The sequence below is a fragment of the Schistocerca piceifrons genome, chromosome 3 (assembly GCF_021461385.2).
Source record: "Schistocerca piceifrons isolate TAMUIC-IGC-003096 chromosome 3, iqSchPice1.1, whole genome shotgun sequence".
Classification (NCBI taxonomy): domain Eukaryota; kingdom Metazoa; phylum Arthropoda; class Insecta; order Orthoptera; family Acrididae; genus Schistocerca; species Schistocerca piceifrons.
Genome location: NC_060140.1, coordinates 836,136,665 through 836,153,573, shown reverse-complemented (window position 1 = coordinate 836,153,573; position 16,909 = coordinate 836,136,665). Strand labels below are relative to the sequence as shown.

General features: G+C 38.7%; 1 protein-coding gene across 1 annotated transcript in view; it reads right to left on the bottom strand.

Annotated features, from left to right (window-relative positions):
• LOC124789875 (tyrosine-protein phosphatase 10D-like) overlaps positions 1-16,909 on the bottom strand; it is a 361,743-nt gene that overhangs the window by 17,604 nt on the left and 327,230 nt on the right. The window contains 4 exon segments of the mRNA XM_047257389.1: positions 8,172-8,407; positions 10,986-11,134; positions 13,400-13,657; positions 13,769-14,021. Coding sequence (XP_047113345.1) covers positions 8,172-8,407; positions 10,986-11,134; positions 13,400-13,657; positions 13,769-14,021 — 896 coding nt within the window.

Genomic DNA, 16,909 nt, shown 5'->3' with positions numbered 1-16,909 from the left:
TGTGGTAGGGAAGGCGAATGGTTGACTTTGGTTTATTGGGAGACTTTTAGGAAAGAGTGGTTCACCTGTAAAAGGAACTGCACGTATGACAATGGTGTGACTTATTTATGAGTAGTGATCAAGTGTTTGGGATCTGTACCAGGTCGGATTGAATGAAGACATCAAAGTAACTCAGAGGTAGGCTGTTAGATTTGTTACTGGTAGGTTTGAACAACACATAACTGTTATGGAGATGCTTTGGAAACTGAGATGGAAATCCCTGGAGGGAAGGTGATGTTCTTTTCTACTGATAAACTTTAGAGAACCGCCATCTGAAGCTGACTGCCAAACGATTCTATTGCCGCTAACATACATTACGCATAAGGAGCACGAACATAAGTTATGAGAAATTAGGGCTCATACAAAGGCATATAAACAGTCACTTTTCCGTGTGTGTGTGTGTGTGTGTGTGTGTGTGTGTGTGTGTGCGTGTGTGTGTGTGTGTGTGTGTGTGTGTGTGTGTGTGGAATAAGAAAGGAAATGACTAGAACTGGTACAGGGTACCCTCCACGACGCACGTACATAGGCTTGCAGAGTATCGATGTAGATGTAGACAAATCTGTGACCCATCTTCAGGTTGCTACATTTCACTGACATTTTATTCTGATTATCCTACTATCATCATTATTTACCTATTTTTTTTATTATTGAGATGTGTGTACTTGCATCAATGGTTTGAAACTATGAAATCAGACAGTGTAGAAACTTTCATACAAAATGCAAGTTAGGTGCCAATTCAGCCACCTTATTAAGATTTTAGATAATTTCCAACACACAGTAAGAGATACTTTCAATGAATGGGCATTTTATAAGGGGCGTTGAATAAGTAATGCAAAACTTTTTTTCCCCTGGCCAAATATGGTTGCAAAAATGTGAAATTTGCTGTAGGAAATGGTGGAGTATTCTCGTTTCAGCCCTTGTAGTTTCGTGCAGCTCCGATAGGTGACAGTGCTACAAGCAGCCTTCAGAAAGGCTGAGGTACTCCAGGGAGAGAGCTGCCACTCAGTTTCTTTTGGTAGAAAACGAGAGCATTGAAGATATTCATAAGTGCTTGCAGAAGCTCTACAGAGACCTGGCAGTGAACAAAAGCACAGCAAGTCATTGTGCTTGGAGTCTGTCACCATCATGACAAGGTCACACACATCTGTCCTATCTCCCACGTGCCAGCTGACCCCACACAGTTACGAATCCTGCAATGTTGGAATGTGTGGACACTCTCATTTAAGTAACTGACAGATCACAATCAAACATCTCACCACAAATTTGGACATTTCTGTTGGTATTGCTGACACACTTGTCCACAAGTTGGGGTACTCAAAGGTGTGAGCGAGCCAGCTGGGTTCCTCACACCTAACAGGAGTCCATAATCAGCAACACAGGACCATCTGTGCAGCATTGATTGTGCATTATTACTAGGCTGATTGTTACAATTTTTTGTCAAACATTGTCACAGGCAATGAAACAAGAGTTCATCATTTTGAATTGGAAACAAAACAGCAATCAGTGGAGTGGCACCATATCACTTCTCCTCTGAAGAAATGGTTCAGAGTTGCAACCTCAGCTGATAAACTCATAGCAACTGTCTTCTGGGACTGTGAAGCGGTTATTCTGTTTTTGATGTCCTCCCTCATGGTGCATCAATCAACTAGGGAGTATACTGTGTTACCCTCAGGAAACTGAAGAAACAACAGCAGCATTTTCATTGCCAACAAAAGGCAAACGAACTTCTTCTCCATGACCACACATGGCCTCCCACAAGTCTGTGCACCAGAGAGGAGCTCACAAAACTTCATTGGTCTGTTATTCCTCATCCATCCCACAGCCTGGGTCGCACACCTTCGAACTTCCATCTTTCTAACACAGTAAAGGATCCACTCGGCAGGTGTAGTATGTGGAGGACGGGAAGGTTATTGACGAAGCAAGACATTGGCTCCAATATTGACCAGTAGAGTGGTACCACGGGACATACAGAACTCTCCACAATGGTGGCATAAGACTGTTGCCCTGAGTAGAGATTATGATAAAAACAAGGTTTTGTAGCTAAAAGAGTGGGGAATAATATAGTTACTGTAATCTTGAATAAAACCAATCTGCTTTTAGAAAAAAAAGTGTTGCATTATTTGCTGAACTTCCCTTGTATATGTTTCCAGAATATATTTTAATCTGTAGGGCATTCACCTGCATACAATCACGTTTCAAATGGCTCATGTTTCAGTTGTCAAAATTAGCTATTGTAAATTCTAGATTTTTATGTGCCTGGTTTAATCAATATACATAAAAATGCATTTTTACAGCAGGTAGGCATGAAGCACTTTCAGCTATAGATGCCAGGAAAATGGTCTCCCTTCAGTGTGTCAATAAGTAGTGAATATTATTTTTGAATCAAAGCCTTAAAGCCTTTCTGATGGTACTTCCAATACTGACTTTTGGAAATGTGTATTGTTAGTTTGAATGTTAGTAAGCGAGCAAGAGCTGCAGGGTCTTCATGAGTAACTCATAAATGGAGAAAGAGATTTTATTCTTAATGATGAGTGCCTCAGTGGTACTACCCACTTAATCTACAAATTTGTGTACTGTCCATGGATTAACAAATTGCTTGTTAAACATAACATGTTAACATTACACTAAACACATTCAGGTATCAATATAAAAGGAAAGCAGCTGTGTGAATGATATAAAGAAAGTAATGTGCAGCATTTAATGTCAGGTGACAAAAAAAAAATATTTTTGTAATGAAATCTGTATCAGAGAGGTCTCCATGAGATAAAATAACAGAGCCAGTTTACATTACATGCTAGGCATAGCATGAAGAAATTAAATAGGTACTCCATTTAGGGTGCCAAATTAGATTAGTACTATTACATTGGTGTGTTGAGATCAAGGTCCTACACTAATCTGTTTCTAAATTCCTGAAGTACAAAGAAAAGTTAAACATCAACATGCTTTGAAAGGAGACCTATATGTAAATTCAGAGACAGAGATTGGAGAAAAAAAGGGTATATTAAATCTAACATTCAATCCCTTGAAAGTTATTTGAGACAGAGGCACTAACTTCACTTAGCCAAACATGGGAAAAGAATCAGCTGTGGATTACTTTATGGAATCTCCAAGAAATTTTCCTCAGTGATTCATGGAAATCGTGGAAAAAGCTGAACCAGGATGACTGGACAGAGATTTCATATTTGTTCCTAAGTCAAATGTCTCAATCATTGTACAAAATTGACCTGTGGAGGTTAAAAAGTATCACAAAATACTAAGTTTTCCCCGTGTGAGTAGAGCAACTGGTCGCACATCTATTCATCTTCGAGATGAAGAATTAAGGACTACTGAAGCTAAAACCAATCACTAATTACTTGCATTTAGTTATGTATGCTCTACACGAGATAGATCTGAACACTGATACACTTCCTTAAACCAAAAGTAAGTAATATTATGAAGCTGTCTGAAACATGCTACATATGAATAGAGCCACAGTCAAGCAAAGACAAGAATTGGGTGGAAATTATACGCATTTGTTCAACAGTGATAATGCTTAATTTCAAGGGGTGAGGGTGGGGGGTTATTTTACACTGTAGTACTGGAGTCACAACTTATAAGGCAGGTATGGCACTAATGCCACATATTTATCTTGAATTGGAGAAAAAATAAATGGTCATTCATAAACAAAGTGGCAGACGAAGTCTGCAATTAGGATTTCATAACAACCTACGTTTAACAATACAATAAATTTGTAGTGAACTAGTATAGTGGACAATATGCCATACATTAGCAGAAATTTAAATCCACAACCACGCATGTTAATGAAGCACAATTAAATCAAGGTATATGCTCATAAACAGTTTTTATGCATTAATTCAAAATACTGACAAGCATTTGCTGCTCCTGTTGTGGACTTCAGAGTGACGTATGGTTTGCTGCAGTTCTCCACATTAGTACTAGTCTGCCCCGTGTAAGCACCTACATATCTGCACAGCTACTGCAACCTACACCCATTCGAACATTCTTCTACAATTTTTATCCCCCCCACCCACACACACATACACACACCTCCATTATCAAACTGGGCAGTCCTTGATGCCTCAGAATGTGTCCAATCAAAGAATTAATCAATCCCTTCTTTTAGTCTAGTTGTGACGTAAGTTTTCTTTATCCCTCGTTACATTATTCTCTAGCACCATGTTTCAAATACCTCCATTCTTCCATTATCCTCTAGCTCAACCTGCTAATCATGTTTCACTTCCATACAAGGCTACACTCTAGACACACATCTTCAGGAAAAGACCTCCAAACATATAAATTTACATTTACTGTTAACTATTTTCTTTTTCGGAAACATCATTATTGCTGATCTGCATTTTATATTCTCTCCATTTCAACCACTACCCATCATTTTACCACCCAAATAGTAAAACACATCTACCACCTTTAGTATCTCATTTCTTGGCCTAATTTCTCAAGTATATAAATGGTATTTTATAATGCTATCCTTTATTAACAACTTTATCACCACCCTCAAATTGTGAACACTTCCACAACACAGTTTGTATGAACCCCCAGTAATCCTCACTATGCTATTTGATTTAGTAGTATTTTCATTTTTTTGCTTCTGCCTGTGCCATCTTCCCATTCCTTTTCTGTTCCTATCCCTTGCTTCTACCCGTATCTTAGTTCCTGCTCCATTTCCTCTGTCCACGATTTGCCTACAGTATCATCCTTGATTTTCAAATCTTTCCTGACCTTTCCAACATGTGGACTTACTATCGCCCTTTCTTCCACATGATAGCCTTTCCTGGTCCACCCCCAAAAACTCACTTACCTCTTACTATGACCACCAGATTTACAACATTCAACACAAGTTCTGCAACCTCTTAGACACGTTCTACAATACACGAACATAAATATGCATGTATTTAAAATGAAATGCTTTCTAAAAAAAAGTTCTGGACCAGCATTATGTTCAATCTTTGAGCTCCTCAGAAGCATGTCCTTTGATGACTGGATAAAAAAGTGGAGTACCGTATTTACTCGAATCTAAGCCGCACTTTTTTTCCGGTTTTTGTAATCCAAAAAACCGCCTGCGGCTTAGAATCGAGTGCAAAGCAAGCGGAAGTTCTGAAAAATGTTGGTAGGTGCCACCACAGCTAACTTCTGCCATCGAATATATGTAGCGCTACACAGGCATGCTTTGTAGGTGCCAAAACCTCTGCGTCAGTAAATAAATTTAAAAAAAAAAGGTGGAAGATGAGCTTTTTTCTCCGCCCCGAGTTTCGACCACTGCATTTTCATACATTATTCAATGAAGTAAATACAAATTCCGTATTGTTCATCTTCGAATGTAGCAGAATTTCAATGTAATACAAAAATCCGACTGGCAAGACTGTTCGGGACGTTTGTCAATATGGCCAACTCTACGTTCTGTATTTTTTCCTACCTGTGAGAAGGGATGGTTGCTAATAGGAACCTGATGAAATGTGAATCACATGCAGTATTCTCTTCACTATAAGAATAATACGAATATAAACATTTTGCCATGTATTCTTTCGTGTTTGCTGCTATCTCATTTAAATCCTGTCTGCCTAATAAACTACGAAACTAGAGTGAGACAACAGCAAAAGCGGAAGAATATACGTATCGTTTCATGTTTATATTCGTATTATTCTTATGCCTAATAGTGACACAGTCAGAAATGAAGTACGGCAACTGACTAGATTTTTAAATCTAAGGTGACTCTAATTTCTGTGCAGAATTTGATGTACTAAAGAAGCGGCCGCAAAGATTTTCAAACGGAGAAAAATTTTCGACTAACTCTCGTTCAGAACTATGTTCTATCATACGCAGTCTATTATTTGGTTCTTGTTGATCATTATCAAAGAAAGTAGCAGTGTAAGTAACAACAAATAGCAGTCTCTTGCCGTTGTTTCGGTTATGAGACAATTCCTCTCTTTTTTATTATTGTAAGCGGCGGTAGCGCGCACAAAAGCAAGCCATGCCGCGAGCGGCGACAGGCCGTAAACACGAACTATCAGAATGCGACAAACATGCATGACGCAGTACAGTAATGCATTTTCAGCTTAGAGTGACGTAAACACCTATAACAAAGAAAACGGCACTTATCAGATCAAAGCAAAATAAGCAATCGATTCAAACCAGACAAAGCGCATGAAAAAGGAAGGGTACCCGTATAAATACGGATGGAGCGCCTGACGCATAGCAATGGCTACCTGGTAAAGCTTAACTGCTAAGCTTACGACTCGAATCAAACTACTGTAGCTGCATCGTCATTCATTCGACCTAAATTGTGTATCATATTACAATGGACCAACTTTGTTTCGATTTGGAGGTGCGGCCTAAAACTTTTTTCTCCCCTTGAATTTCAAGTCTCAGATTTCAAGTGCGGCTTAGATTCGAGATTTTTTTTTCCCTTTATTTCGAGTCTCATTTTTCAGGTGCGGCTTAGATTCGAGTGCGGCTTAGATTCGAGTAAATACGGTAACTAACTGGGCAAAGAAAATAAATGTGACTGGTGCAAAATACCTCAGATTTAGAAAATGGGAAGTGACACAATGGCAAACCCAATCAGTTTGCAGATTCTAAATTGTGCTCTTATTTTGACTGACAAACGAAGTGTGATTTGAACCTCAATAGCGGTTCCATTTTTATTGGGGTAGGGGGCTTTAATGCACATGTTATTAATGTAACATATAGTTCCTTCAGCTTTCTGCCCACCTGCAATGATGATCCTGCCTTGTAACAGACATTAAGAAGAGATCTTTAATATGAGAAACCGAAACCTGATGGTGAACTGCAATAGAGTACACTGAAAAAATAAGTGTGTGTTATTAATTTTTGACAAATACCAGTCACATTGGAAGTCTGTCAAATGAAGTGTAAGAAAACGATACTGTTTGTCCATCTCAATATCAATGTTTATCACAGTAAACATTGTGAGTGAAAGGAAAACAAGGAAGACCTCAAATCCGCAGCATATTCACTTGACAGTAATTATTATGAGCAAACAATATTTTTGTAGCCATTACAAAGCAAATCATGCAATAGAAATCTGAAGCAGTTATACCAACACCACAACCACAACCACAACCACAACCACCACCATCGGAAGACCAGAAGGAAGAACGTAATCACCTTGTCACAACATCCCTATATTACAACTTTCTGAAGAGACCGAAGGAACATTACATATGTGCAAACTCAGATTTTAGCAGCTGCATGCAAAAATTGTATCATGCAGCAAGCCAAGAGAGTGAAGCAGTTATTACCCCACCACCATGAGGGCACAACCACCACCGTCATCTCTCCTTCTCACCCACGGAAGTGTCAAGTGATGCATCCAGGCTCTGGTTCTTACCTATAAGGAACATACAACATATTTTACTAGATATGGGTGTCTCCTATAAAACATGAAGAGACATGATTACAGCAGTAGAGGATAAAATAATGATAATGAAATTAAGATAAAAGTTTTCTGGCAGAAGGAAGATAGTTGACTATAAAACCATTAATATTTGCGGCACATAAGCACAAATGACTCAGTAATTCAAGTTTCTTTCTCCCTATTTACACAGAAATCTGCTATAAAAAGATGGTTGGATTATAATACAGAGGTCTAGAACGAAGCAATTTTTTTTTTTTTTTTTTAAACTTCAACAATTCCTACATTCAGTACTGAGCACGTGTAACCTCTGCACTAAACAAGTCTTCTAAAAATTAATGAAAACTTTATAATTATTTGTCTTAGTAAGTTCCATAATGGCTTCATTTCTGCTAATTTTAGGTAAATCCACATCATTGGAGCCAGTAACCCATGCTATCTCGAATAACTTACTCTACCACTGGTACATTCTCATTCTTTTCTGCCTCCTCTTTCATCTTTACCCAATTATGTCCCAAAGCTCAAGAAGCTCAACCTCTAATGATGAGATAATAGTGTAGTTACGAAGTGATCATCACTGCAACATTAAGTAAAATCAGTCATTGGCTGTAACTTTGTACAATGAGTGCAATGTAATACCAGGTGGAACACAAAATATATTGATTTAAGATAAGCGGAACTGTCACTGAAAGTGTTATTTTGAAACAAGCAGAATAAGACATGACAATAAAAACACTGTTACCTTCAAAACCCTGATTATCATGTATTTCTCTGAGTGGTCCCTGATTTTCTTTCCCTTCTAAAACTGCCAATAGGCACTGATGAATGCATATATACTGTTGTTCAGTCTGTACCATCCAGACACGCTCCTTTCGCATCTGCCATACGATACCAAATATGTCAACATGATCTGAGACATTAATCTGCTGTAACAGTCGATCAAGAGCAATGAAGGTACCGGAACGTCCAACACCAGCACTGAAACATCAAACAGTAAAACAAAAATTACAACATGTTAATACATTTCATACACTTTGCCCCACCCCCCTCTCTCTCTCTCTCTCTCTCTCTCTCTCTCTCTCTCTCTCTCTCTCTCACACACACACACACACACACACACACACACACACACACACAAAACTATATTGTAATTTTTATATATCTACAATGACAGACAAGAAAAGAGAAGCACAAAGAAGGGTAGGAGAAAACCAAATGAAACTTAATGGGTTGAGAGGGTATATGATGTTACTGCAGTAATTACAAAGTCAAGTCAAATTTATAAAGAACTTGGCAATATGAGCCCGTGTATCAGTATGACGCTGTGCACCCTCTAGCCTGGATTCACTCACTGGTTTGCTGGGGAAGGGCGAACATAGGAGGTGTATCCTCTTCAGAGACAATCTGGCCCACAACTGCTGTAACTGGGCCTTGATATCCTGGATACTAGTACTGTAATGGAGCTGACGTTCACGCTGGTCCCTCACACTGTATCGGCGACAGATCTGCGGATTTTGCTGACCAGAGGAGTTTCTCAGCATCACGCAGGAGTCCACAGAGACACACACAACTTGTCACTGAGCATTTTCCTGATGAAAATTGGCACCATGATACCACCACACGAGAGGTAATATATAAGCACACTGGATACCTGAGATGTGCAACTGTGCCATCAGAGTTTCCTCAGTCATGACCAGCCATGATCTGAAGTCTTATCCAATGGCTTCTCACATCGTAACACCATGTGTAACATTGCTGTACTTCTCCAAAACACTGGACGAATGAGACCTCTTCAAAGCTCACTGTCATTGATGATGGTAATCTGGGGCACTGCAGAACTGCACTTTGTTGGTGAACAAAATGTGATACCACTCATCAGCAGTCCATCCTTCTCAATTGCAGCACCACTCCAAACACAGCCATCTGCGTAGCAGTGTTAACAGCAGCCTACGCATGGCACGGTAACTCCCTAGCCCGGCAGCTGCTAGTCTCTGACTAATCATGTGGGATGACACAAAAAGTTGCTGGGAGTCCATTACTTGTTCTCGGATGGCAGACACTGGTGTGAAGGGATTAGAATGTCCTTAGTGCACAGTAGAGCAATCCTCCCTTGTGGTGGTCAGATGATGTTCACCGGAACATTGACGAGTATGGTTGACCTTACGTTTCCATGCAGCCCAATATTGGCCACTCACATCTGAATGATTCACAATTATGGATATTGCATGATTCGACCAACTGGCCAAATGGAAATGCACAATGGGAGCCTTTCCAATCTGTCAGGTGCTAATAATGCTACCACACATTACACATGTGGCATCTCTGCAACATTCACAGTGATCACTCAACATCTCACATTTTTCTGCCACTTACATACTCTATTAGGCCTGGTAACACCACTAAATGTGAACAGTACTAATATGTTCTGGAGGACACTGTCAGACAATTACAAATCCACCAGTGATGCGTATGTGTACTAAGTTCACTGACATCTGACTATGACTTCTGAGTGGGGAAAGGGGGGGGAGGGGGGGGGGGAGGTTGATTTGGTGAGGAGACCAAACTTCGAGGTCATCGGCCTCACTGGATTAGGGAAGGAAGTCAGCCGTGCCCTTTGAAAGGAATCATCCCGGCATTTGCCTGAAGCAATTTAGGGAAATCACGGAAAACCTAAATCAGGATGGCCGGATGCAGGATTGAACTGTCATCCTCCTGAATGCGAGTCCAGTGTGCTAGCCATTGCACTGCCTCGCTCGGTGACTTCTGAGTGCATAACTTTTTTCCAGACTTTTAAAAGAAGTGAATAAATTAACTTATTTTGTAACTTTGAAATTTATGTATAATCTTTGATTTTTATGTCAACTTTGGCAAGCACACATCTTTGTACAAGGCATAGTTCTAATGCAAAAGTTATATTGAAGAGTCATAGGTTATAGCTCACTGAAATAAATATCCAACCAGTTTAAAGTACTTGCATTTAAATACTGTATAACAATTAATTATAAAAAGTATTATTCGATTAGGCCAAGAAAACAGGTAAGTCGAAACAAATTATTGTTCTTGAATATTTTATACTAATGAACAAAATGCACAGAAGAATTTTAACTTTCATGATTAGATAAGAACAAGTAAGTTGCAATATGTGATTAATTTTTTAAAGTCCAAAGGACTGCATGTAACCCCTTTGTGGTGGTAAACAATAATTCTGGCTGGAGATACTATTACATTTTAATTACTACGTACATTCTCACCAAAGAAATTATTCCTCGTGATTTATCCAATGAACGGATTACGTAGCAGTGTATATAATGGTTTCATGTATATAGTGTATTTATTTCAAATGTGTGACTGTTTTGGAGTTAGGTTGCTTATAAAGGAAAAAAAAAGAATAATTAAATGTATGCGAGAATAGTCTTACTTCTCACCAGTAAACTTGGCAACTTATTATAGAGAAGACTCCTAAATTTCGTTCTTCTCACAAGAAAGTGAGAAGAGGTCCATCGAAATATTACAGTGTGATGCACATACAACAAACATAGTAACTGACTATACATACCTGCAATGGACAACAATTGGTCTCTGATCAGGGCCAACACGCTCTCTGAAGGCCCTTACAAAACGCACCAGTGTCTGAGGAGGGCTTGGAACACCAAAATCAGGCCAAGTTGTGAAATGAAAATGCCTTATTACTCTTGATACGTCACCCTGTAATCAAGACATGAAAATTTAGTGGAAAAATAAAATACTGAGACCGAAGAGGACATATGATAAGTAGAACAAGTAGAAACACCTCTAGGCCACGAGCTATGATCACATACAGCTGGCGAAAAGTCTTCCAATAACATAATAACCAAAAGGAACACACACACACACACACACACACACACACACACAGTGAGATGGAGGGATAGAGGGAGAGACAGCACACTAAGACCCGATTGCAGCTGCTTCTGAGGTGAGCAGCTATTCAGCTGATTCAGCTGGTGCAGATGGGCAGATGGTGGGGGTATGGAAGAGGTGTCAGGTGAAGATGAGGACGGATGGCAGGGTGGAGGTGGACGAAGATGCTAGCATTGCCTGTGGGAACATGATGGGGACTCAATAGGGCTACTAGGTGCAGCATCAGCATTTGTGGATATGATACACTGGTTCTTTCTGTCCTTGTTCAAAACTCTGAATGGTGACTGATTATAAGTTTAATGGCAGGAAATATTCAAACTTTGTCACTGTGATTTGACCAATCCTTATTCTGCCAGTTGGTCTATTTTTATTTCTACATGTAACCAGCACCTCACATTTGTTTACATTAAAGAGGAAAACTGAGGAATAGATGGCTGAAAGGTGAGGAGGAGTCCACTGAAAAAAGAGATGAGGACTAGACAAGAGTGAACAAAGAAAGATGGTGGGAAAACAAGACTAGATGGGGAGCCTTATATTCCAAACAGACCTAGCATGGGGCTGGAAACTGTTCAAGATGATGATGATGATGATGATGATGATGATGATGATGGACTGTGAAGTGGAAACCACAGCTACACCAGGACCAGGAAGACTCCGTGCATTGATGGACAGGAGCCATCAAGCAGTGCAGAGAGCGGTTGTAAAAAGTCACATGGGATCGGTGGAAGGAATCACTTATGAGTTCCAGATTGCTACTGACAGTACAGCCAGAAGAATGACTGTGCATAGGGAGTTAAAAAGAATGGGGACAATAGTTGAGCAACTCCTCATGAGATACATATTCCTGTAATCTAAGCTAAGTGGTGATTGAGGTGGCGTTAAGAGTGATGCCCCTGACAGTAGATGACTGGAAACGAGTGATTTGGAGTGATGAATCATGCTGTATCCTCTGGTGATCCAATGGAAGAATTCAGGTTTGGCAAACACCTGGAGAATGAAACCTGGCATCATGTGTAGTGCCAACAGTGAAGTACAGATAAAGTAATGTTAAAGTATGGGCCAGTGGCAGCCAGTTATCATGTGGTGATGTGCCAGCAAATATTGTACTAAAATTATGCCATTTTGCTTCAAATCCAAGGCAGAATTCACAATATAATTATGCCATTTCTTTTCGAATGTGTGCTGGTATGCAAATAAAATGGATTACAATAAGTTTTATAGAACTATCTCTGCGATAACTAGGAACCTGTGTCGAGTGCCGAAATTATGTTCATCCACACTACAGTCGACTCAGAGAAGGGACACAGCTGTCTGTTTCCAACTGTGCATTCTGTTGCTCACAGTACCAGGTCAGTATTTTCCTTTGTAATTGCAAATAACATATTGTGAAAGTGTAGTGTAAGATGGGTTCTTGAGAAGCAGTTGCAAAAATGGATCCATGAGGGAGTGGTTACTTGCACTGGCTATTAATTTGTAGGCGAGGGATTGACTGACTCTACCACAATTTTTTTTCCTTCAATGTAAAGCAATTAATTATAAAATTTTAAATATATTTAAACAGTTAACTATGCATACATAAAATTAATATATTCAATTTGGTTATGATTACTATCCTTATAAGCCAAGAGGTGACAGATGGCCTTTAAAATGCAAGTATATGAGAAAATTTAGTATGAAAGTTCTTCCTCCCTTGATGTTGGGTACTAGTCTTGCAAAGATCCATATTTACACAATTATGATTGTATTTTGTTTGATGGAAGGTGCTGGAGCAAATAACTGCTATAAGTTGTGAAAACCAACACATAATTACAATGACCATTAAACTATTTCTGATTTCATTTAAATAAAAAATAACTATATCTTTGTGTAGAACTGACAAAATACCTAAATTATACCTTTATATACAGTTTGTTGTTTAAAAACTTGCTCATCATATTCTCAAAACACTTTTTCTTTTAAGGAACAGAAGACTAGATTTAATACTTGAAAAGAAACAATGTACAGATCAGTTATCAGATGTACCATGTCGGTAATTGAAAACCAATCAGCAATTAGTACACACAGACTTACACGGCACATCATAAACTCAGTCACACTCCAATCAGGATAATGACTGTCATTCAGAATCTGGACAGAGATGTCTCCATAGTAGACTGGCATCGTGTCATATGGCCAATAATGGTCACACTTTTCCCTCCCCTTCTCAATGCAACGAGTCAGCATAACTATTGCCCGTGAATTACTCTCCCAACACATACGCCAGAAATCATCACGTGTGGAATGCAATGGTCCTTGTGTTACCAAGAATTCTCTTGGCGAATTATGACCCTGAGGAAAGAAAATAAACAAATATAATTATTTCCTCATAAACAGTGAAAAATGAAATGCACATTTTAAAGAAAAAGAAAACAAAAATCAATTTCTTGTTGTTGTACTTACAGGCACATAGTTGGCATTTATGTAATCAGAACCTTCTTCATCATCCACAGGTTGTAGTTTAAAACGAGAATGATCATAAGGCAAGATATTGGTGAAGCGATTCTTCGGGCGATTGCATGGCAAGTCAGCTGCACTGCATGGCTGGTCACGGCCAATGTGTTTAAGTTCCTCAAACTCTTCAGAGAATCGGAAATCAGAATCAGCAGACATGATGCGATAGTGTTCTGCAAAGTTTTCCAGTCTGATAGGCCTGCTGATGAAAGACAAATAGAAGATCTGACGTAGTTGTGAAAAGGTACATTTTGATCAATTATTTTTCACAAACACAGATTCCTATAATCTTAAGACAGTGAGTTGTTTTTCTCAGTGCCTACAAAAAGTTACTCATGGACACAGTTCCTATGCATCATATTTGTATTTCTGTTATCCTAATTTTTTGTTTCCAAGATTATTTTCTCAAAGTTCTCATAATTTGCAAGAATGATAGCATTAAAACCTCATTTTGCAGACTACACATAAACACAACGCATTATGATCTAAGAGGTAAGAATATGTCATAGCTATCCAACCATAAATTTATAGACAATCTTCACCAATTTCAGAAATTTTGAATGCCTGAAGCCACATGAAAAGTGTAAGATTACTGTTCTTTGATTTCTAAACAACTAACTAATATTTTCAAGAAATTCATTAATAAAGCACTTCAACAGCTGGAATAGAATCCAACTAAAATACAAGGAGTGACACAAGAACAGCAGCAAATCCTTTCCTTCAGGCTGTGAAGCAATAGCGACTGGCATCCTTCTAAGTTCCTCTACTACATTCCGCATTACATCAGTTAACCATGGAAGTGTCAGAATGGACAGAGTATTTTGTTTTCAAGAATGCTGTTTTGCACTTTCAGCAACCACAAGTAATGAGATGTGTTGTTATGGGTATGACCATCGAATATTATTGTGATTATTTCATCCTGGATCTTCAATTGTTCAGCATTACAAGTAATGATATATGGTGTTACAAGTATGACCATGCAATAATTGAGCCAGTGGGAGATTAGCAACAGTGCACTACAAATGTTTCCCTAGTTACCATGTTAGCAAACATTACTACCTTCAAGTACTAAATAACAATGCAGGGCATTGCAGAATAGAAATAGCATATATTGTGGCAAACAAAGGGTTGATCCTCCAATGAAATAATGCACTCAGTTACACATCAATCAATATAAGACACTTTCTTGCTAAAAACAGAATGTCAGTGGTCTTGCAATCCTCCTACACACTGCTGTTAGCTTCCTGTGATTTTTTCTGTTCCCTGCACTGAAAATACAAATCACTAACATGTATAAGACCATTAAAAATGAGTACTTGAACCTAACTGATACTTCCATATTTTTTATGTGAAAACTCTTTAAAACTTTTAAAATAAAGTAAACCTTATTAACATTTAACATACTTATTCTTCATGTCCACATATTTATACCTCAACAGTCACCCTGGTGATGAACACATTTCTTCCAACGAGAGAACAGTTTGTTGATACTGTCATTGTAGAATGTTTGATGTTGCCGATGGAGGTACATCACCTCTGCATGCACTGCTTTATAACTATCAAAGTGAAGTCCTCAAAGGTGTTCTTTAAGTTTTGAAAACATTAAAGTTGGATGGGGACAAGCTGTGGCTGTAAGGAGGAGGATCAATAACAATGAAACCTAAGGCATTGGTCTGTTATAGAGCTCATATGCTGACTGGCATTGCCTTGCTGAAGGAGAGTTAGCTCCATGTGTGGAGGCACATTTTCTGCAGCTATAGACTCAACTACAGCACACTGTTTCTCACACACTGACGTAGTTACATTACACACCACCATGTTACATAGGATAATTCAGAGCCCTCTAGCGGCAGTTTTAGCTAAGCGAGAAAGTTGACCGAGTACTATGCACAATATGTAATACCTCAACTGATATTGAGAACAGAATAAACAATTTGAAAGCATTACTTTTCGGCATGAAATCATATGTCAGGTGCCTTGAAACAGTGTAGCAGACACATTTTGTAGAACTACACATCTACTGCCTCTCCACCCACATGAAAGAAATTCTAGTTACTTTTGAATGCCCTCTCATATGCTACTCATTCCTAGAGCTTGTCTTTAATACTTCCAAACTGCATCCAAGTGCTATTCCATAACGTTTACACATTTAAAAATGATTTAACATGCTTATAGTTAATACGAGCTTGCTCTTTCTATTTCATTCTTTGGTTTCTGGTGCCCAGAACTTTACACATGCCCAACATACATTACTGTGCACACGATGCATTTGTATAAACACAATGCTTCATATGTTCTACATCTTTGACAATATCTACCTCTGCCCCCCCACATGACATGAAGAACATATTGGAAGGTCCAGAGTCAGAGAGTAGCAATAGAGAAAGAGTTTGTGAAAGTTTTTGTTTTTGGATGTGCACAGCTAAGCAAGAGAGACCTTGTGTCTCAACTATGATGGCATGACAGGCATATTAATCTCTGATACAAGGTACTAGGGTGCATGTGTACTGAATAGCTGATGAAGCAGATATAGCATAGAGTAGTGACACAAATCATCTCACTGCAAACAGTCAACTGGGCATATGACGCACTAACAAGGTCCAGTAGACAGATGTTGCAGATGTAGTGCACACAAGCACTCACAGTTAGTTCTAATCATATAGTGTTGTCAGTACTTGTGCAGCACTGGACTACACTGCGATAGTGGTGGTTCAGCAGAAAGAGCGATTGAACAAGTTTACATTTCACATCCTGTGGAAATGTGTTCCAAAACTAGGACGTAGTGGCAATTGGAACTCTTCTTGCAGATAGCAACATTATTTTCTGTTCAGATAACATGTTTGTCTAACGTTATACCCAACTTCTTCATAGTTTTTCATAAGGTACTGGAACACCGTTAGGAAGAATAGGGGTTAATGGCTTAGAATAAAGCACAAAGCATAGTACAAGAGAAGTGAAACTTACATGCTCCGTCAACAATAGCATTTAAACAGCACACACTTAAGAGAATGAAACTTAAACCATTTTTTATATTGTTTCATTTGTAGTTAATAGTGCAGACATAAAACAATATAGGAAATATTTTTAAAA